This window comes from Zootoca vivipara, chromosome 14, assembly GCF_963506605.1.
Source record: "Zootoca vivipara chromosome 14, rZooViv1.1, whole genome shotgun sequence".
Lineage (NCBI taxonomy): Eukaryota > Metazoa > Chordata > Lepidosauria > Squamata > Lacertidae > Zootoca > Zootoca vivipara.
The window spans coordinates 40,032,700-40,055,128 of NC_083289.1; the positions used below are offsets into that span (position 1 = coordinate 40,032,700).

A 22,429-nucleotide genomic window follows, 5' to 3' on the forward strand; every position below is an offset into this window, starting at 1 on the left:
AAAGAGAAGTTGCTGAATTGCAACTCATTACCAAGCTTAAAACCATGGAGAGACCTGGTCTGAATAAAGACATTGGATTCTTATCTCATTACCGTATACATGATAAAGCTTTCTTTAGCCATCTCACCCCTTGCTTTTTCCTGCAAAGACCAATTGCAGTCGTTAACAGTCAACAGGTTTACCACTCCTATCAGCCAATCACCCATTCCCACCACCCTTCTGAGTAATACCCCTCCCCACCCTCTGACTATACATAAGGGTCTGGTGACTTCTGTTTCAGTGTATCTGAAGAAGTGTGCATGCTCACGAAAGCTCATACCTATGACAAACTTAGTTGGTCTCTAAGGTGCAACTGGAAGGAATTTTATTTTATTTTATTTGTTTTGACTATGTCAGACCAACACGGCTACCTACCTGTAACATAGGCAGATGGTTAGACTAGAAAAACGTTGAGGAGAGCTCTGCTCGATCAGCCCATCTGGCCTAGCATCCTTTTCCGACACTGGCTAACAAGCAATTGTTCCCCAGCAACTGGTCTTCAGAAGCACAGGGCCTTTGTGGGTAGCAAATAGCCATGGCCAGCCTTATCCTCAGGACAGACAAAAGAAGGTACTTCTTCACAAAGGGCATAGTTAAACTGTGGGATTTGTTGTCACCGGAGGCCGCCATGTTGGATGGCTTTAAAATGGGTGGACAAATTGGTGGAGGTGAAGATCTCTGGCGGCTACTAGCCCATATGGCTGTGTTCTGCCTCCATCTTCAGAGGCAGTAATGCTTCTGAATACCAGTTGTTGAAAACACAGGAGGTGAGAATGCTGTTGCACTGGGGGTCCTGCTTCTGGGCTTCCCACTGGCATCTGATTGGCCACCTTGAGAACAGGAGGCTGGACTAGAAGGGCCACTGGCCTGATCCAGGGCCTTCTTGCACTCTCCTTACATTCTAATACCTCCATAAATATCTCTCGTTTGCTGTTGGTTGGTGGCCATTACCTCATCGTGAGGAAGGAAATGCCATATGTCAAACTACACACTGTGTGAAATGGCATTCCCTCCTTCTGTTCCTTCTCCTCAGACCTAGAGTTTTGGAGCGAGTTTTGATCAGTGCATATGCCCATCTGCATTCTGTTGTCCCTGAAGAGACTGTCAATCAAATCCCAAACAATGTCGTATTAAAAAACAACAACCCAGCAGTTCCATAATTTTCGGCACGAAATCTGTATTCTGAGCTATTAAACGTATACACTCCAGTATTAAATTCCTCGTTGAAGCAGCTGATTGATTAAAGAACAGCGTCTTCTGGAACTCGGAAGTTCACATATAAATTACTTTCTGGTGTAAAATGCTCTCTCAAGTTTTGCATACCTGAAATTGCTGGTTGTTGTTTTTTAAGCTTATTTTCTTTTAATTACCCAGAAGGGAAAAATAGATTGCTCTGTATTTTTTTCAATTAAATGGAATGAAATGCAAATGGAGAACATATTCTAGTACTCAATATACACTTTCAACATAGCTGGAAGTTCAGGCTTCAAGCAAGCATTAGTTCAGCATTTCGAACACCCGTCCTAAAGCAGTTATTGCTGGGATCTTGAAAATGCACAATTACGATTCTTAATAACCTCTAAAGGGATATGACTGTCATTTAAATGTCCCTGTGCAGCAGGCCTGCTTGTTGGTTAATAACATGTTTCTGCTGCCAAGAAAAGAAAAAAAATGGGTAGCCCTTTTTGAGCTTTCTTCACTTCCATCCATGTTGAACAACATGGAAATAAGGGACAAGGTAAGGCAGGGCAAGTGCTGCGTTTTGCTGCCCGACCCCTGGCATTTGCAAACTCTCCCCTTGACACCCACTGGGGCATCAATCTGGGTTTCAAATTCTGGGCGCTTGCAGTTGTTTACGCTGCACTCACAGATACCAGGAAAGACATATGCAAAATTAGGCCACATTCACACCATACATTTAAAGCACTATGATACATTATTATTATTATTATTATTATTATTATTATTATTATTATTATTATTATCTTCCAGCAAAGATGGTAACAACAACAACAACAACAACAACAACAACAAACATTAAAAGCTTCCAGAAACTAGGATAACATTAAAAGCTTCCCCAAAATATGATACCACTTTAAACAGTCATAGTATCCCACCCAAGACTTCTGGGAGCTGTAGTTTGTTAAGAGTGCTGAGTTGTTAGGAAACCCTCTGTTCTGCTCTCAGAACTACAATTCCCAGAGTTCCCTGTGAAGAGGGCTTGATTGTCAAGCCACTCTGAGAATTGTAACTTTGTGAGGGGAATAGGGGCCTCCTAAGGACTCTCGGCACCCTTGGTGCCCCAGTAAACAACAGCCTTGTTGCGAAGAGCAAGGGAGACAGAATTGTCACTATCATTGGAATAATGTTGCTTTTTACCTGATTGCCTCGAATGAGTCTTGGATTTGGATGAAAGGGAATTAATGGGCCAGAGTGACTGTCTGATGTCCCTTAGTGGTCAGTGACCAATTTGTGCTGGCCACATCCTTTGTTTGGAAAAAAATTGCAGGTAATTAGGTGAAGATGAGGGATGGATGTCTCTTTAAGGGCACTAATTGTTAGAGGGTGATTTCCCCCTCCCCCATCTTCCCCGGAATGTGAAAAGCCATTTGGGGAAAGTGGAACACCTTCTTCCTCAATGGGTTGGGGTTGATGTGTGAAGTCTGTGTATGAGAGAAGCTGTGTTTAAAATTTGGGAGACAGACATATGGAGAGAGAATTGAGCTGTTTCCCAGGAAGGCTGAAAATATATTGGGAGAGCTCTCTCCGGGGATCTGATGTGGGGCAATGGATCTGCTGATTTGATAAGAGTGCTTAAGCAATTAGCCTCTGTTGTTGCTGGAGGTGCAAAATCTATTGCCCTCCAATTTAATAGAATCATAGAGTTGGAAGAGACCACAAGGGCCATCCAGTCCAACCCCCTGCCAAGCAGGAAACACCATCAAAGCATTCTTGACAGCTGGCTGTCAAGCCTCTGCTTAAAGACCTCCAAAGAAGGAGACTCCACCACACTCCTTGGCAGCAAATTCCACTGTCGAACTGCTCTTACTGTCAGGAAGTTCTTCCTAATGTTAGGTGGAATCTTCTTTCTTGTAGTTTGAATCCATTGCTCCATGTCCGATTCTCTGGAGCAGCAGAAAACAACCTTTCTCCCTCCTCTATATGGCATCCTTTAATATATTTGAACATGGCTATCATATCCCCCCCTTAACCTTCTTTTCTCCAGGCTAAACATGCCCAGCTCCCTAAGCCGTTCTTTATAAGGCATTGTTTCCAGGCCTTTGACCATTTTGGTTGCCCTCCTCTGGACACGTTCCAGCTTGTCAGTATCCTTCTTGAACTGTGGTGCCCAGAACTGGACACAGTACTCCAGGTGAGGTCTGACCAGAGCAGAATACAGTGATACTATTACTTCCCTTGATCTAGATGCTATACTCCTATTGATGCAGCCCAGAATTTCATTGGCTTTTTTAGCTGCTGCATCACACTGTTGACTCATGTCAAGTTTGTGGTCTACCAAGACTCCTGGATCCTTTTCACATGTACTGCTCTCAAGCCAGGTGTCTCCCATCCTGTATTTGTGCCTTTCATTTTTATTTTTATTTTTATTTTTTTGCCCAAGTGTAGTACTTTACATTTCTCCCTGTTAAAATTCATCTTGTTTGCTTTGGCCCAGTTGTCTAATCTGTTAAGGTCATTTTGAAGTGTGATCCTGTCCTCTGGGGTATTAGCCACCCCTCCCAATTTGGTGTCATCTGCAAACTTGATCAGGATGCCCTCAAGCCCATCATCCAAGTCATTGATAAAGATGTTGAATAAGACTGGGCCCAAGACAGAACCCTGTGGCACCCCACTAGTCACTTCTCTCCAAGATGAAGAGGAGCCATTGATGAGCACCCTTTGGGTTCGGTCAGTCAGCCAGATACAAATCCACTGAATGGTAGCATTGTCTAGCCTGCATTTTACTAGCTTCTTTACAATAATATAATGGGGCACCTTGTCAAAGGCTTTGCTGAAATCAAGATAGGCTACATCCACAGCGTTCCCTTCATCTACCAGGCTTGTGACTCTGTCAAAAAATGAGATCAGATTAGTCTGACATGACCTATTTTTCTGAAACCCATGCTGACTTTTAGTGATCACAGCTTTCCTTTCAAGGTGCTCACAGACTGTTTGCTTAATGATCTGCTCTAGAATCTTTCCTGGTATTGCTTAGACTCCAGCTCCCATCAACCGCATTCAGCATAGCCAATGTTAAGGGATGATAGGAGCTGCAGTCTCATAACATCTGGAGAGATGCAGTTCCCTACCCCTGGCCTATGCCCGGCTTGCATATTTGAAAGTAATTGCTCTAAATCTGCAGTGAGCTCCTTGGTGGACTCTCCTTGGTTGGAAGTTTCTAAACCAAGGTTGGGTGGTCATCTGCCAGGGATTCTTCAGCTGTGATTCCTGCATCACAGGGGATTGGACTATATAACTCTTGGAGTCCTTTCCAACTCTACAATTCTACGATTCTGTGACCTCTCCTCTCCAAGGAAGCCAAGCCCTGGCAAAGCATTGCCCCTGGAACATTTTACTACTTTGGGGTCCCCAACACATTTTGAAATCTATTGTGAGGACCACAAAATACCCATTTCACAGAAGGAAAATCAGCAGTCCTTAAAAGCACACACACACCCCCCAAAAAAACCAGACAAAACATCTTCACAGACCTTAAAATGAATTAAACATATATCAAAAAGGGAGGCAGTACCCTATTAAAAAAACAGGCACCTGCCCCACCCTAAAGCCATTTAAAAATTAGAGGGACAGGAGGTCTTGAGAGGCACCAACCTGAATGTTTGCAGGTGTCAGAGCACCCATGGGTGCCACGCTGGGGGGGATCAGGGTGTAGGGTAAAACAAATGCAGACAGGAGCCTGGCCACTTTCTTTTTATTTCCAAGATGCGCTATGCTTGTGTCAGCATCACTTCCCATTGGCCCAGGAATCGACTCCTGCCAATTTCCATTTTGTCCCCATCTCTGGGGATAATTGATAGTCCGGAGAACCAGCCAGGGTGTAATATTTAATATTAATGCCTGCTCTCATGCTGGTTGTGAATTAGCTTTGCTAGACTCAATCATATGTCCTCAGCAGGCACATGTGTAATTAAAAAGGAGCACACATCGGGTTCACAGTTGCACTGAAATCTGCCTGCTGTAAAAGGGCCATATGTTCCTTTGGGTTTGCATACTGGAGGAATGTAATTATGGCATTGCTAAATACTTATAGGGTTCTGATAGATTTCCCCCCCCCCAAAAAAAATATTATATTATTTTTTAAAATAATACTTTCCTTACCTGGAGCAATGCTATTTCCAAAATAGAAGGGTGGGTTGTTTTTTAGCGCAGGATTTCTTGCTGTGCTTTCCTAATGAATAAAAGCAATGGATGCACAAAGGGAAGCTGGATTTTTGCTGAAGTTTAGTTTGTGCACGCGCACACACGCACACATGGATGGGGTAGGAGTAATGTTCACACAAAAAAATGACTTTCCGCACTTTTCTTTCATCTCCTTCCATCCCACACTTAGAATCATAGGATTTTTTTTAGTGGAAAGGGGCCTGAGAGTCATCTAGTCCAACCCCCTGCCATGTAGGAATCTCAACTAAAGAATCCAACCTCTGTTCAAATTTGAAAGGAGAGGGAAAGAAGTGAACTTGGGAGGAAGCTATATTTGGCAGGGAAGAATCAGAGAGAACTGGGTTGTTTTTTTAAAGGAAGGGGAAGCGAGGATGGGAGAGGGGGCCCTGCTTCACTTCAGATCAACAAGCACCAGCTTGAAAGGCAGGAAAGCTTGGTTTAAAAATATGTCTTGTTAATGAATGGTTAGGAGATAGAGAGCAAATCACATTGAAGCATGGCATTTGAGATGTGGTTTCCTTTGGGCCTTAATTGGATTAGTGGGATCATATTAAAGATATAGCGACTATGCAATGTTAGAGGATTATTCAGCCCCTTTCTTTTTTCATTTTTTTGCATCATCTAATCCTGTTGATTGGGAGCTGCTGTAGAGTTAACTGCAACCAGGCAAGCAGGACCCAACTGCCGGGCTCCCAGCTGCTTCCAAGTGCCTCTTGCTTTACCGCAGTGGAATTTCACAGAAATGGAAACAGGCATGGTGGCTTTTTCAGAAGATGCCCACACGATAGCTAAGCCCCACTTTCTCTTAGTGCTACACCAAGTACTCCAGATTGTGCACGTCAACCCTGACGGCTTCTCAGTCATTTAAACTTTAGGAAACGCTTCTTAACTATCAGAGCATTTCCAGGAACGCAGTAAGCTCATGGGGATATCAGGAATCCTCTGTCCCTGGAAGGCTTTAAATTAAAGGGGGGGGGGGGCTTTCACGGATGTGTTTAGATATAAGAGACCCTTGCCACGGTTAGGGCAGGAGTGGTCAAAGAAGGTGGTTAGAGCGGGGCCAAATTAGGCAGGACATATGAGAGTATGAGATGCCCCTATGGATGGGTAGATCTCAGTTTTGGTTTCTCTCTCAGTTCTTCATGTTTCCAGTCTTAAAGTTCAGTTCCCCACATTTCCACATCAGTTTGCAACTATGTTTTTTCTGTAAGTCCTCATGAAAATTGATCAGCGTTTTAGTGCAAATTTCTCCTAAAATACAAATATATATATATATATATATATATATATATATATATATATATATATATATATATATATATATATATACATGGCATTTTGCTTGATGTATTGCGAAGCAATTTTCCTTAATATAATTAATTTGCAAGTAGATGCCTTTTTACAGACACTGTACCCTGGCCATATGTGTTTTCATACTCTTTGCTTGGCGGGAGAGTGGCATTACAAAATTCAGAGAGAAGTGTGAATTTCAAGAGATGGCTGTGTTTTGCTTCTTGTGTTGTTTTGGGAAATGCAGATTAGGTAGAATCACCTTTAAATGCAATCTGAATTGAACTTCTCCCCCGCCCCTAGTCCCTGGAGAACCGGCCAGTGTAGACAAAACGGATGGACAAATAGTCTGATATAGTATGAGGCAAGTTTCTGTCTTCTTTAAGAAGGAAAGGCTCCTCCAAAATCCCCCCCCCTTAGTGGGAATGTCATGGGGAGAGGATTTTCCCATGGAGTTGGTGCAGACCTTTTGGTTCCTGCCCACCTTCTTAGCAACAGACTATTGTTACACCCCCACCTTAGCAACAGGCGCTTGTCCTGAGTCAGTACAGGGTTAACATACGTGGAATATATTTTTATCATAAACTTTAAGCTACAGGGATTTGGATGTAAGGTGGTGAAGACAGAAAGGCTCTATTTTGTTATGTGTGTGCTATTGTAACTCAGCACACACACACGCACCCCCTATGAGTAATCTCCCAAAGCTTGCCAAACAGAACCAGTGTTAATTGCTTATGCTAGAATCTATTTGCTGTTGGAAATGTCACACCATAAATTATGTTTCATTTCTCCATCTGACAAGCAATGTACCCGAAATAAATTGGTCCCGTTTCCACTCTTCTCCCTCCGCTCTTGATGTCAAATTTATTTGCGGTATCCTCAATTGATATCCACGGCGTGTGTCGTGGGTTGCGTTGCTGTTGTTTTTTGGAACTGCCAAAAGAAACCCTCAAAAAAAAAAACCCCTCTAATCAAGGTTAAAATAGCTGAAAGGTTGTCAACAACAACAACAACAACAACAGAGTGTGGTTGGCGCAAACAGTCCAAGCAGGATGGTGCAATTTAGTAGATTGGGGGGGGGTTGAAATTTCACCGAGACAGTCCTTTTCAACAGTGGGAAGCAAAGCAAAGCCGATTGACAGTCTCACTAGGGAGAGCAACGACTCTTGCTTATTCACGAGTGTCAGGGCTGGAGTCGGAAACAGGTCAGTGAGGAAAGATGCAGATCTCTGTTGTCAGCGAAGCTAAAACTTTATTCAAGGAAATGAATATACAATGTGGTGTAGTGGTCTCAGAAACCCTTCCCAGTAGGTCTTGCTTCTGTGGAGCTGTTGCCAGGACTGAGGGTCCCTGCCTTCCACCTTTTCTACGGCCCCCATCTAAGAAAGCAAGAGTCCTGTGCCCTCTTCGAGTGAGCTCCTGATTCTTCCTTTGAAGTCAAATCTCCTGGTGCCAGGTGATTGACTGGTGAGAAGTCCCACCCACCTAGCAAAGGTGACCTGAGGAGGGTGGGCCTATTCTGCATCCAGCCCAACGTCCAGATCCAGTTCCCCATCCCTAGACAAGACTGGTCAATGGGTGGACTAATGGGGGATAGAGCTATCGATGGTTACTGGCCACAATTGCTGTGTTCCACCTCTCCTGTTGGGGGCAGTATACCTTTGAATGCCAGTTGTGTGGAATCACAAGTGGGTGGGAGTAGTCTTGCACTCAGCTCTTGCTTTGGGGGTTCCGACTGGGGCCTCTGGTTGGCCACTGTGAGAACAGGATGCAGAGCTGGATGGGCCCGATCAGGCAGGGTTCTTCTGATGCTGCCAATGCTCTGAACTCAGTAAACAACAGCTTCCTATCTTTGCCGTGTTTGCCTTTGGATCTGCTGCCCCCTGCGAGAAAGTGAAGATTCTTTTCTGTCCGTGTTTCATTGTCCTAAAGAAAAGGAGGGGAAGTTATGTTATCGATCAACCAGGCTTTTAATATGCCCGAAATAGAGCAAAATGGGAGATGGAATCAATAAAGATTATTTCCCTGAGTCTAATTTGAGCCTTTTGCCTTGATAAATCCTCTCCCTTCTCTCCCTTCTTTTTTTGGCGACATCCATGGCGTTTGTTATATTACATCAATATTGTTGCCTTTTCGGTTAATTTATTTCATCTGTGACGCTTTAGAGGCCATGGTTAACTGCCCGCAGTTACCTGCGCTTTGAAGGATTAGAACCTAAAAATGGATTATGTGAGATCAAAGCAGAGGAGAAGAGATTTGAATCAGGCTGCCAGAGCATCCATTCCTGCAAGGGTTGGCATAGTTTTCTATGTTCCTTCTATTTGGAAGGGTGAGGAAATCGTGCAGAGTTTAGGAAAGACAACTCGATCCAACTGGGACATGGGAAGCCTTATACGGAGTGAGGCTTTTGTCTACACTGACTGGCCGTGTCTCTGTAGGGATACAGAAAGCAGCCCCTCCCAGCCCTAACTGGGGATCGAACCCAGGGACCTTCTGCACACAAAGCAGATTCTCTCCCACATCAGTACCTCAGAAGAAGGAACCAGAGTGTCACCAGATCTCCTTGGGTATCTCTGAACTCATACTTGCGAAGGCTTATCCGTTACGTGTGCTAACAGAACTACTCATTTGGAGATCTTTACTGAAAACAATTGTGCACCGCCAACACTTTTGAATTATGGTGCTGGAAGAGACTCTTGAGAGTCCCATGGACTGCAAGAAGATCAAACCTCTCCATTCTGAAGGAAATCAACCCTGGGTGCTCACTGGAAGGACAGATCGTGAAGCTGAGGCTCCAATACTTTGGCCACCTCATGAGAAGAGAAGAATCCTTGGAAAAGACCCTGATGTTGGGAAAGATTGAGGGCACTAGGAGAAGGGGACGACAGAGGACGAGATGGTTGGACAGTGTTCTCGAAGCTACGAACATGAGTTTGACCAAACTACGGGAGGCAGTGCAAGACAGGAGTGCCTGGCGTGCTATGGTCCATGGGGTCACGAAGAGTCGGACACGACTAAACGACTCAACAACAACAACAACAACACTTTAAAATATAATAAAGATGAACAGCATTGCGGTTACCTTAGAAATCTTACCTTGCTTATTACTGCAGGGGAAATAACCAGTAAATGCCGATATTACCTTAGCTAGTGTAAGGGAATTAGCAAGAAGCACGCAGTATAAAAACATTTATTTGAGCAAAATGGCCAACAGAAAGTGAAAATTGCTTTGCAGCTTGAAACACCAATGCAGAGATGTGAAATAGTAAAATGATAAAAGTGATTACAACTTATACAGACTACCGTTCCCCTCCGGGGCCATAAACCTAAACTGTTCCTGGTATAAATCTATAATATATAGGCAGTATAAATATATATGCCTTATATAGAGTTATTCAGGTGTTTACCCCACCACCACCCATTTAAACTGGGCAGATTGTTTCAATGATCGTTGCTGTTATGTATACAAGCTATTGCAAAACACCCTAGACCAGGCATCCCCAAACTGCGGCCCTCCAGATGTTTTGGCCTACAACTCCCATGATCCCTAGCTAACAGGACCAGTGGTCGGGGAATATGGGAATTGAAATCCAAAACATCTGGAGGGCCGAAGTTTGGGGATGCCTGCCCTAGACAATACAGAAATCTAAATCAGAATTATGGGATATTGAGGCCTTAGCTCAGGATAGGTTGTTATAAGAAGGCGCACACATAGAGACTCCTAATAATTAGCTGTAGGGCAAAGGTACAGAACCTGTGGCCCTCCAGATGTTGCTGGACTACAGCTCCCATCATCCCAGACCTTTGGCCATGCTAATTGGAGCTGATGGGAATTGGAGTCCACAAGCATCTGGAAGGTCACAAATACCTCCTAGTGGAGGCTGGTCCACTAGGGCGACAGGGGCAGTGCCCTGCTGACCTCTCTATATAGCCAGTCAGGTGGTGGCTCTGTGTCAAGGACTGGCTGGATGCAAGGAGTGATGGGAAGCACCAGTTAAGGAACCTGCAAGGGAACCCGGCTCTGAGCCAGAGGATTGGTGGTGGGACAACGATGAGCGGTCAGAGAGAGAAGAGGGAGCAGACAGTGTGGAGGTGGAGTTGGAAGCTGAGGAGGCAACAGGGTTTAGTGAGCAGGACAGGGCTGTGGCAGAGAGCAGTCCAGAAGCAGAGGCAGAAGCTGAAGTGGGTCAAGAGGCAGAGATGAGGCAAGCTGCTGAAGAAGCCTAGGAGTCTCCCCCTCTTACTACAACCAGCTCTCCTCCCAGAAGAAGTATGAAGAGGGTGGAACAAAGCGAGACAAGAAAAATGAGACTGAGGCCGCTGGGGAAGGAACCGAGGGAGGAGGAGACTTAGGGAGCAGTGGGAAGGTGAGGACCTTCAGTCCTTGCAACTTCCTCATCGGGGCAAGACCTATTGGGAAGAGTACCAATGGGTGCTAGCCAACACTGCCTGGAAGGGGGCATCAGTTCTTGAAAAAAAGGGGGGAAAGCCAACATAACCAGCCCTTCCCAAGAGATTGTGTCATTATTCTTAGCAGAGCTGGAGCATTTCGTGGCCAAGGAACCCTCACAGGGCTGGCTGTACATCGACAAAGCACCGCTCTGCATCCACCAAATAGATGATCCTTGTATAACCATTTAGTATTCACTGTGATCGTGTTGATTATGATGAACTAATTAGCTGTTAAGTGATGTGATAGGTATTTTTAATAGGGAATTCATTCTAATTCCACAGTAATGAATGTACTGTTACTTTTAAGTGCTATTTGTTTATGCATATGACTCGATGGAGGAGAGGGGGGGAAACACGGCGGGCTCATATGCTCCAACAAAGCAAGGAAATAATTGTGATTTGTCTCCGAGGGATGATAGCATCTTCATAATTAGAAATGTCAAAAAAGCAAGTTTGCTGTTAAGATTATTGGTCTGGCAAGATAGCTATCCTTGTAAATTAGATTCCATATCGCTGTATCTCGCTTGTACATGTCGCATACCAGTGTCCTGGTTATTAGGCGCTGATTTGTAAAACACAAAAATGATTTCAGCAATTGCTTATGACTATGAAATCCTAAATGAAGAGAATTATATTTTGTTTTGATGTTTTGGTTTTTTTAAAAGAAAAAAATTGCATAAACAGCTACTTTGCCAGGGCATTCTGGTTCCATATAGAATGCAATTTGCTTGCGACTGGATAGTAGCCAGGAGAATATTCAAATCACAAAAATGACTGGCATACTGATCAGACTCCATATACTTGTTGAAGAGGTTGAAGAGGTTAATTTAGAGACCATAGAATCATGGAATTGTAGAGCTGGAAGGGGTCCTGAGGGTCATCATCCCTAACCATTGGCCATCCTGTCTGGGGTGATGGGAACTGGGTCCAAAACAACTGGAAGGTACAACATTAGCTATCCTTTGATTTAGACCAGGGGTCAGCAAACTTTTTCAGCAGTGGGCCGGTCCACTGTCCCTCAGACCTTTGGGGGGCTGGACTATATTTTGGAAAAAAATGTGAATGAATTCCTATGCCCCCAAAATAACCCAGAGATGCATTTACAATAAAAAGCACACATTCTACTCATGTAAAACATGCTGATTGATAAGTTGATTGGGCCAGATCCAGCCCCCGAGCCTTAGTTTGCCTACCCATGATTTAGACTTTCTCCATGCCCCCCAAATATGTAGATTAAATAAATCAGAGATTCACGAATTGGGCTAGCCACATCACCTTCCACATTAGTTGACTGGATTTCTGCCATTTCCCTTTTTTTGCTGTGGAAAATCACACAAAGTGCATAACTAAACAGGCCGAACAGATGCCACTACATTTGGACCAATTGCATTTCCATGCCCAATTCAAAGTGCTGGTGTTTATCTCTGTAACCAATGGAAATTGATAAGCATTTCATGCATCATATCCACTGCTAGTCCTCCTCAAAAGTAGTCCCATTGAAATTAATGCTTTTAGACATTTCCAATCAGTTTAATGGGTCAACCTTGAGTAGGCCTAGCATTAAATACAACCCCATCAATCACAATTTGTAGCAAATGTAGATTTTATAAAGCACTAGCTGGCTCTGCCACGCTTTGCTGTGGCTCAGTCTCTTGAATGGAGGCTCAGAGTCCCCCTTCAGACTCCCCTCACCTTCAGAGTTCCCCTGTTTTACGCGTGTTATGTTTACACAGGCACATTCCTGTGCCCCCCCTGTTCCGACCCATGACCTATCCTTCCCCCTACTCCCCCCATCCCGCACCCAGGCAAGTCCCCACCTCCACTCGGCCTAGTCTGGAAAGCCGCCTAGTCTGCAAAGCCGAGCCGAGATGCTGTGGAGAGAGAGAAGCTTTTCTAGGTGCAGTACCAGTGTAGCCGTCACTAGAGGGTGCTGGTTTGCAACCTCTCCTGTGCTCCCAGCATGCACTTTCGTATGATTTGTGAGTTCTGAAACACAGGGTTTTGGGGTTTTACCTGGCATAGGTGACACATCTGTCTTAGCAAACTTTCCTATAGCCTTCGGACATTCGCATGTGATGTTGTGTCAAAATTTCACCTCAATCGGTCAAGCGGTTTTGGTGAAAAGTGGAAACACACCCACATGCCCAGTTTACATTTATAGAGAGAGAGAGATTGTGGAAACTTCAAAGGAAGGGCAGAGGTGATATTTATAATGAAATATTGCCCTTTTCAGATATTCTGCTTTGATTAGCAGATATCTTGGCTCTTATCCATGACTCTAGAAGATGTTTTATTTAAAATCATGCTTTGAGGGTGGGGGAAGCAAGGATCCTGGAAGAATAAGAAAACCACAGCATTTTTTTAAAAAAGACAGAAGTACTGGTAGTGCAGTGGCAGAAGAGATCATCTAGAAATCCCCCAGAGGCAGAATATCGGCTAGTCTGAAAAAAGATTCAGCCCAAGAGGTGAAAACAGCGATTGAAAGCAAGCGAGTGGGAGGGTGTGATAATGGTAAGGTGGCTTCTGCAATTGTTGCTCAAGCTGAGTAGCTGTTTTGTCGCCTGTGTTGTACTGTTGAAATCAATTATGCTAATTGTGTGAATAAGTGCTATTAAAAATAACAAAGGGTTGCAGAATTTAGCCCTACCCTGTGGTTCCAGTAATTCAGCTATAATGATCATTTATAGGCACAATCTAAATAAATAGTGTGTGGATCCGTAAAAGGAACTATGCCTGCTACCCATTTATCTTTGGTAAGTGATGTACCGTACACAATGCAGCTGCATAATGTGTCAGTAAGTACTGTAGAAACATTCTAGGATGCATTATATATTAGAGCATAGGAAGCTTGCCTTTAGACCGAGTCAGACCTCTTGGTCCATCTAGCTCAGTGTTGTCCACACTGGCTGGCAGGAGCTCTTTGGGGTTTCAGACTGTGGACATTCCCAGCCCTACCTGGAGATGCATTGAACCTGAGACCTTCTGCACTCCCTTCTGGAGTCTTTGAATGTAAAGGATAGAATGTTGTCCTGAATAGGCAGGTCCGGTCCCACTTCTGACACCCTGTTGCCTAATTCAGGCTCCATGCAGGTGTGGGTAATGTAGCATGCATGTCAACAGGGGTTTATAGCACTCCCTGGCAGGGGTCCTTAAAAAAAAAACCAACCCACAAGCCTGTTGCAGAATTTCTGCTAATCCAAGGGGAAGAAGATGGACAGAACCAGCTAGGTTGTACTTTATGGGACAGCACATAGCTAAGCCGCTTGCCTCCTGATTGCAACACAAAACTCAACAACTTCCATTTCGACATCTTAACTTTCAGCACAGATATCAAAGGAGCTCAATGTGGCATTCATGGTTCTCCCCTTCCTCATTTAATTCCCTCAACAACCCTGTGAGGTAGGTTAGGCTGAGAGGCAGTGACTGGCGCAAGGTCACCCAGTGAGCTTAATGGCTGAGGGGGGATTTGAACCCTGGTCTCCCAGGTCCGAGTCTGACACTCTAACCACTGCACCACGCTGGTTGAAAACATTCCAAAGTATAGTACATAGCAAGTTTATGGAAGGCCACTGAGGCCTTTAGAAAAGGCAGGAATCATAGAATTGCAGAGTTGGAAGGGGCCACGAGGATCATCTAGTCCAATCCCCTGCAATGCAGGAATCTTTTGCCCAACATCGGGCTCGAACCCACAGCCCTGAGATTAAGAGTCTCATGCTCTACTGACTGAGCTAATAGGGAGTACAGATCTTTTCTTACTCAACCAAGCACATGCTGCTATCATTGTATGTGGCGCGAGTAAATACTGCATAGGGGGTTATTGATCATTTAAATGTCATCCCCAAACGTACACCTCAGCTTCTAAATATTAATAAATAAAAAACTGTTAAGAGTAATTGCAGTCCTGCTGATTCTCAACAACCAATTGTTTTAGCTCTATTATTATCTGCCTGTTCTTTAAACAATTTAGAAAGAAAAATGCAATTTTATATCGATCTTTTTTTCTTGTTCCATTAAAAGGAATTGATTTGCTTCCTTGTATAGCATCAGGCTGAAATTAACCTGACAGTCACTGCTGGAGAAAAGAGGGCATCTTTTGAAGAGATTGGGGCCCCCATAGTGGTGTTGGTGGGTGAGAGATTCGGGAACACGCTTTTGTTCACTGCAGGAAACTTTCAGGCTGATCCCAAGACTCACTGCGCTGGGAAATGAAATGCTAAGAATAAGCCCTATCGAACACTCTCCTAGCATAATCTCACCCAGACATGATGGCATGCAAATGCTGCCTCTAGGGGTGGGAGAACCCCTCAATTTCGGTTTCTCTCCATTTCTTATTTTCCCCCAAGCTTAAAGCTCTCCACATTTCCACATCAGTTTGTGATTTAAAAAAAGAGAAATCCTCATGAAAATTCATCAACTTTGTAGTGTGACTGTCTCCTGGTGTACACATGCCTTTATGTGTACAAAGCAATCTCCTCTAATCTAATAAATCTTTGTATGTTATTTTCACTAAAATATGCATTTATTGAGCACATTTTGTACCCTTACCTGGCTGGTGAACTGCATTGCAAACTTCAGAGATGTGTGTGCCTTCTGAAGGATGGCTGTATTTTGACTCTGGTATTGTAGATGTGCTTTCACATACAAACTAAAATGTATTTCTCCTCCATCCCTAGTTATTGATGCGATATTGTTGCCCATAAATACACAGAAGTCAAATCATAGGATCTGGGTGCCAGATTTGACCACTCCAGTGGCATTTTGGTCACTGAATAGGGTTGCCAGACTCAATAGAGGACAGGACTTCTGTGCCTTTAATTGCCCTGCTCTCTTTTGAGTCTGGAAACCTTAAAGAGAAACCAGCAGACCCTTTGTTTAATTTCCAAGCAAAGGGTCTGCTGGTTTCTCTTTAAGGTTTCCAGAAGGCACAGAAGTCCTGTCCTCTATTGAGTCTGGCAACCCTATCACTGAAAGTTTATGATCAAACAACCACTTCTTGTAATGTAGTCAAGTTTCTTTTTGGTTTGTTTGGCTGGGTGGTTTTTTACTTGTTTCAGCTAAAGCTATGCCCACTTGCCCCACACTCTGACTTATCGCTGTTGCTTTGCCTATACAGGTAGATTTCAAATGGGTCACCTGGTGTCATAGCAAACATCAGGTGATGGAGAGGTGGGAAGCCTTGCCCAACAGGGAATGGGGGAAGATAAGGATCAAGCCCACAAAAAGAATCCAGGATAATTCTCATTGGGAATATTGTACACAGCTCCCCACGCTACTATTAGAAAGGGGAGTTCTCATTTGCTCCAACTTCTTTTTAAAAATGCTAGCGTGATTCCAAATGGCATGCTCCATGTTACGGTGGAGCATGCGACGGTGACGGCGCATGAAGCTCCGCCACTGTCCAGAAATAGCCTTTACGTTGTGTGAAAGCTCAGAGTTCATGGCATAACCCAGTCCAAATGAATAGACTTCCTCCTCTCTTTTGAGATCCTTCTGAGTGGGATAGGACTATTTTTCCTTCTTAATTCAGAAATACTAAGTTCTATCATTCTTGTTTTTATTGGTGTTGCCCTTGGGAACAGATTGCTAAGGATGATGATAAATTGAAGAAATTGAGGCTGTATAAATAGAGATTTATTACTTGCCTGTCTAGTTTGTCTGTTTTCTAAAAATGAATCATTTCCCCCCTCAAAAAAAAAATAGGGGATCAACTAATTATTTCCAAACTCTCCAGTGTGCCCTCAGAAAATGTTTGCTACTGCTTAAACTCCGCTCTCAATTTTGGTAGCCCTAATGCTGGAATAATTTGGTTTGAGGATCGCCTCTGAAAAATTCAAGGCTAAATGAATATATGTATTTGAAAAGAGATCACCAGGTCCTTGAAAAATACAGAGCCACAACTATTTTGCAGATCACTTTAAATCACTTCTCCCCTAAGATGGATGACAGTGGAATGAGATACACAGGAGCATAGCTGCCAAGTTATCCCTTTTTTTAAGGGATTTTCCCTCATGCTGAATAGGCTTCCTCACGAGAAAAGGGAAAACTTGGCAGCTATGCACAGGAGGAGGAAAAATTGACCCAAATCCTTATTCTGTGCATACCAGGAAAGCTAGTCTAGGGATTTCAGTGCAAAAGCAGCAACCATTTGCAACAGCTGAGAGAGTGGCGAATTTGTGAGAGGGAAGTAGTGATATCTTTGCTTTTCTAAGCCTAATTTTGGACTTGCCCAACCATGTGCACACACCTCATCAGCTCCCTAGCCGGCTAGCAACATAAAGCTTCACATTCCGTTAGGTATTGCATGAAGTTTGCTAGCTAGTCTAATGGATCTTGCTCGCCCATAATGGCCGCCCTGCTAAGCATTCAGTAACTGACAGTTTCCTCTCAGAAATTGGAATACTTGTGAACATTCCGTGACATGACCTCACACACACACACTCCCCCCATTTTCTTACTTCCCATTTAAAGGCAGCATGAGAGGGAGTAGCAGAGGAGGGCAGAGCCTTCCCAGCAGCGTTCAAAATTCTTCCTGATGTATAATCGGAATCCCCTTTCTTGTAACTTGAATCCATCGGTTCGAGTCCTACCCTTGAGATCAGAATAAAGAAAGCTTGCTCTGTCCTCCGTGTGACACACCTTTAGATATTTAAATATGTCTCTCGTGACTCCTCAACAGTCTCTTCCAATCCAGGCTGCACATACCCAGCTCCCTCAACCATTCCTCATAAGGCTTGTTTTCCAGACCCTTGATCTGCACATGTTCCAGCCAGGTGTCTCTGCTGTTGGATTCCTGTTTTTCTTTATTTTAATCCTATATAACAGGGGTGGCCAACTCCCAAGAGACTGTGATCTACTCACAGAGTTAAAAACTGGCGGTGATCTACCCCCTTTTTGGAGGTTCAGGTCAAAATTGTTGAGTTTTTTTTAGGAAGGAGGAAGGCCCATTTTTAGGGGTTCAGGTCAAAGTTGTAGGGCTTTTTTGGGGGGTGCAGGGCAAAATGTTGAGCTTTTGGGGGGGGAATCAAAGTTGTTGAGCTTCTTTGGGGGGAGCCAGTGGTCTACCAGTGATCTACCACAGACGTCCAGTGATCTACCGGTAGATATCGATCTACCTGTTGGGCGTGCCTCCTATATAATAAAGTCCCTGTGTCTCTGCGTCCAGTCCCTGTGTCCGCGCTACTGCGCATGTGCCCCACGGACACAGGGATTGGATGCAGAGACTGGACGCACACTCGTGCGCGCTGTCCCCCCCTGCCTACCGTTTACCTGCGGCCGCCAACCGCCGCTCCCGGCTGCTCCCCCTGGCGACCAGCAGCAAGCGGGCATCGCACACACACACACACGCTCTCTCCACCCCGGCCGCTCCACTATGACCTTTCAGTCTCCGAAGCCCCGTCTCATGCTGGAGGTGCGCGGCGAGGCGGCGGGGGAGAGGAGCGCTCCCCCCCGCCTTGCCGTGCACCGCCGGCATGGGACGGCGCTTACTCACTGAAGGCAAGCAGGCGGGCTGCCTGCCTGCTTGCCTTCGCCGAGGAAGCCAAAGCCGCAGCGTGCACCGAGGGAAGCCGGCTTTGGCTTGGCCGGCGGTGGGAAGAAGAAGAATTCCTCCCCTTCTTCCCGCCGCTGCCAAGCCAGTCCCCGAGCCAAATTGTGGCGCGGCGGGGGCTTTTCGCCATTTGCCTCCCCCTTCGCTCGGGGAAGGCAAACGGCGAAAATCCCCCGCCGTGCCGCAATTCGGCTCCATCCCCCGCACGCTTTGGCTTTGGGAAGCAGGCAGGGAGACGGCAACAGCCCGGGAAGCTGCGGGCTGTTGCCGTCTCCCTGCCTGCTTCCCCGAGCCAAAGCACATCGGGGGACAGAGCCGAAGATCGGCGGGCGCTGTTTGCCGGGGTTGACAAGCCCTGGCAAGCAGCGCCCACCGATCTTCATGTGACAGGCGGTGGGGAATGCAGGCAGGCAAGAGAGCAAGCACCTGCCTGGGTGCCGACCCGGCAGGCCGCTTCCTTGATCCGTTGGCCTGCCAGGTCGGCGCTGATCAGCGCTGTGCGGAGCACCGGATCGAGGAGCCGGTCTGCAGAGTCAGCGCCCAGCAACGCCGCACGGAGCATCGCCTCAATCCAGCACGGCGTTGCCGGGCGCTGACTCTGCAGACCGGCTCCTCGATCCGGTGCTCCGCACAGTGCTCACATATGTTCTAGCGCCCGTTTATTTAACGGGCTGAACGACACCAGTAAATGTATATTATCCTTAATATCACAGTTTCTAAGCCAAACACAACAGGGGATACAGCACAAAAAGCAGTAGCAATGAATCATAACATTGGGGAAAACTTGGTTTGAACGCCTGCCAAAATAAATTCAACGCATGGGGAAGTTCAGCAGGGAGCGAGTTTCTGATCTCAGCCTTGAGGGAATTCCACACACCCTGCAGTGAGAAGTGTGTGGCTCCTGGTGGATAAAGGCCAAAGCATGGGTTCCACAAACTATGCCCCCCAAAGACCTCAGGCAGGGATAGAAGGCACCAAATGGTCCTCAAGGTATCCTGGACCCAAGCTGCATTCAATGACAAAGCCCTCCTGCCAACATAGCCAATAGTCAGTGCTGCTACTCTGGGGAAAGTAAGGCCAGCATCTTCCCTCCCATGGCCATGTTTCTCATTGATGATTGCTTAGACGGAAGGGAGGGGGGAGCTCCGCCTGCTGAAATGTGGTCCGAACTCGTCCCCTCAGCCCACCCGCCCTGGTACAGCACTCTGCAGATGCCCTGACTCTGTTTTGTTTCCAAACAGGCAAAGCCAACCACAATGTACAGTGGGATGAGGACTCCGTAGAATACATGCCAGCAAACCCAGTCAGGATCGCATTTGTCTTGGTTGTTCATGGCAGAGCTTCCCGGCAGCTGACGCGCATGTTTAAGGCTATTTACCATAAAGACCATTTTTATTACATTCATGTTGACAAGGTAATATATCACTGGTTATAAATTGCCTGTCTCGCCGCCTGTCAATCTGCCCCTCTCCATTGCTTCTGCCCATCTCCCTTCTTTCCCTTCGTCATCTTTAATCTCCATCTTTAATGTCACTTATTGGGTGTGTTTCCCCCATACATCATGGTTTATGTATGTGTATCTTCAGCCTTTCCTCCTCTACACTGTGTCCATCCATCCCTTTTTATGTATCTCAGGTTCATTTCTACCTGTAGTACGTGTACAATGCTAACCGATGAGCCGTTCCAGCAGGCATGGGGGAACTTGCGGCCCTACACATCTCGGACTACAACTCCCATCGACCCTCACCATCGACCATGCTGGATGGGGTAGATGGGAGTTGGAGTCCAGGAACATCTGGAGGGCCATGGGTTCACCACCCCTGCCATTAAAGGCTCAGATACTAATTGAAAAGAGCTTCAGCTCTCCCCAGACCAGATGGAAGAGAATTAAAAGGGGGAGTGTTCTTCTTGATGCCTCCACATTAGTTTACAATGAACAAATTGATTTGGTCTGTGATAAGACTTGGAGAAGAAGGTGAAATAAATATTAAGTTCATTGAGGCTTGCTCCCAGTTAAATGAGAGGGAATAACACCTGTTTACCTGAGAGTGAGTCTGGTTGAACTCAGTGGGGCTTACTTCTGACTGAGGTGACATGCCTGGAATGCACAGCAATTGTCACTTTCGTTAGAAGACTATTTTCTGTACAAACTCCCACTCAGAATTCTCTCTCTGTAAAATAGTTTAATTGAAACTATTCCGTGAAATGTGTGAACTTCAAATTGCTATTATTATTATTATTATTATTATTATTATTATTATTATTCCTACTATTATTAATTAGTTGCCTTCCAGCAAACTCCTGTAGGTAACATTCAGGGTCCCCATTTTCACATAACAGTGAGCCACAATCAGAAGCAAACCATGGTTTACCAAAAACATAGGAAGCTGCTTTATACTGAGTCAGACCAGTGGTCCATCCAGCTCTATATTGTCTGCACTGATTGGCAGTGGTTCTTCAGAATTTCAGGCAGGATACTCTTCCTTCCAGACTTGGGAGATGCCGAGGATTGAACCTGGGCCCATCTGTGTGAAAAGCAGGTGCTCTACCACTGAGATAGGATGCTTCCTTGTGTGCCTCCTACACCAGAGGTCTGGAGGGTGACCACACAAGAACAGGCCTCTTCTGTGGTGGCTCCCCACCTTTGGAATGCTCTCCCCAGGGAGCCTCGCCTGGTGCCTTCATTTTTATTTTTAAAAAATAGTTTTTATTGGGTTTTTTGTGTTACAAGGCAAACAGATAAACAGGGAATGCTGCATCCATTGTCTCCACTTTCGGTTCATAGTCCTTTTCACGGTTTGTTTGGTGAGAGACATTTTTGTCATAGACACCTTACATCTTTAGGTGCCAGGCAAAAACATTCCTCTTTTCCCAGGGCTTTGGCTAACTAAACAATCTATAGCATTTTAAACTGCGCGAGGGAGGTACTGTTTTTGTTTGTTACTATGTTATGCATTTTTGTGTTTTTATATTGTAAACTGCCCTGGTATCCTAAGATGAAGGGTAGCATAGAAATTTAATAAATAATAAAATGATAACAGCTCCCCTCATCCCTGAGCACAGGCCATGCATCCCCAAACTGTGGCCCTCCAGATGTTTTGGCTTACAGCTCCCATGATCCCTAGCTAACAGGACCAGTGGTCGAGGAAGATGGAAATTGTAGTCCAAAACATCTGGATGGCCAAAGTTTGGGGATGCCTGGCACAGGCTATGCTGGCGAGTTGGAGTCCAACAACATCTTGGGAACCCAAGGATGGGGAAGATTATACTACGACACAGATAGGGAACTTTTTTAAAAAAAGAGTTTTCAATTTTTTACATTTCAAAATAAACATATTACAAACTTTACATATTTTTACAAACTTTAAAATATCCATTGACTTCCCTTCTTTCTCCTTCCATGGTTCATATTACATGTCATACATTCCTGCATATTTTCCTGTAATATTTCAAATCAATTTTCCACTTTTACATCAATCAAATATTGCTTACTCTGTTGAATTTATCGTAATACTGTCAGCGTTTTCAGCTGTGTACAATTATTTTCCATATATTCAATAAGTATTTTCCACTCTTCTTTAAATATACGTTTTTCTTGCTCTCCTGTTCTGTGGTTTAAATCTGCAAGTTCTGCTTATTCTAACATCTTAAATTGCCAATCCTCTTTACATGGGACCTCAACTCACTTTCCATTTTTGG

At 44.9% G+C, this 22,429-nt stretch overlaps 1 protein-coding gene across 2 annotated transcripts in view; it reads left to right on the forward strand.

Moving 5' to 3' along the window:
• Positions 1–22,429, forward strand: part of XYLT1 (xylosyltransferase 1) — a 175,932-nt gene that overhangs the window by 99,884 nt on the left and 53,619 nt on the right. For both annotated transcript variants that reach the window (XM_035130694.2, XM_035130697.2), the window contains one exon: positions 19,972–20,144. In XM_035130694.2, coding sequence (XP_034986585.2) covers positions 19,972–20,144 — 173 coding nt within the window. The remainder of the gene's footprint in view (positions 1–19,971; positions 20,145–22,429) is intronic.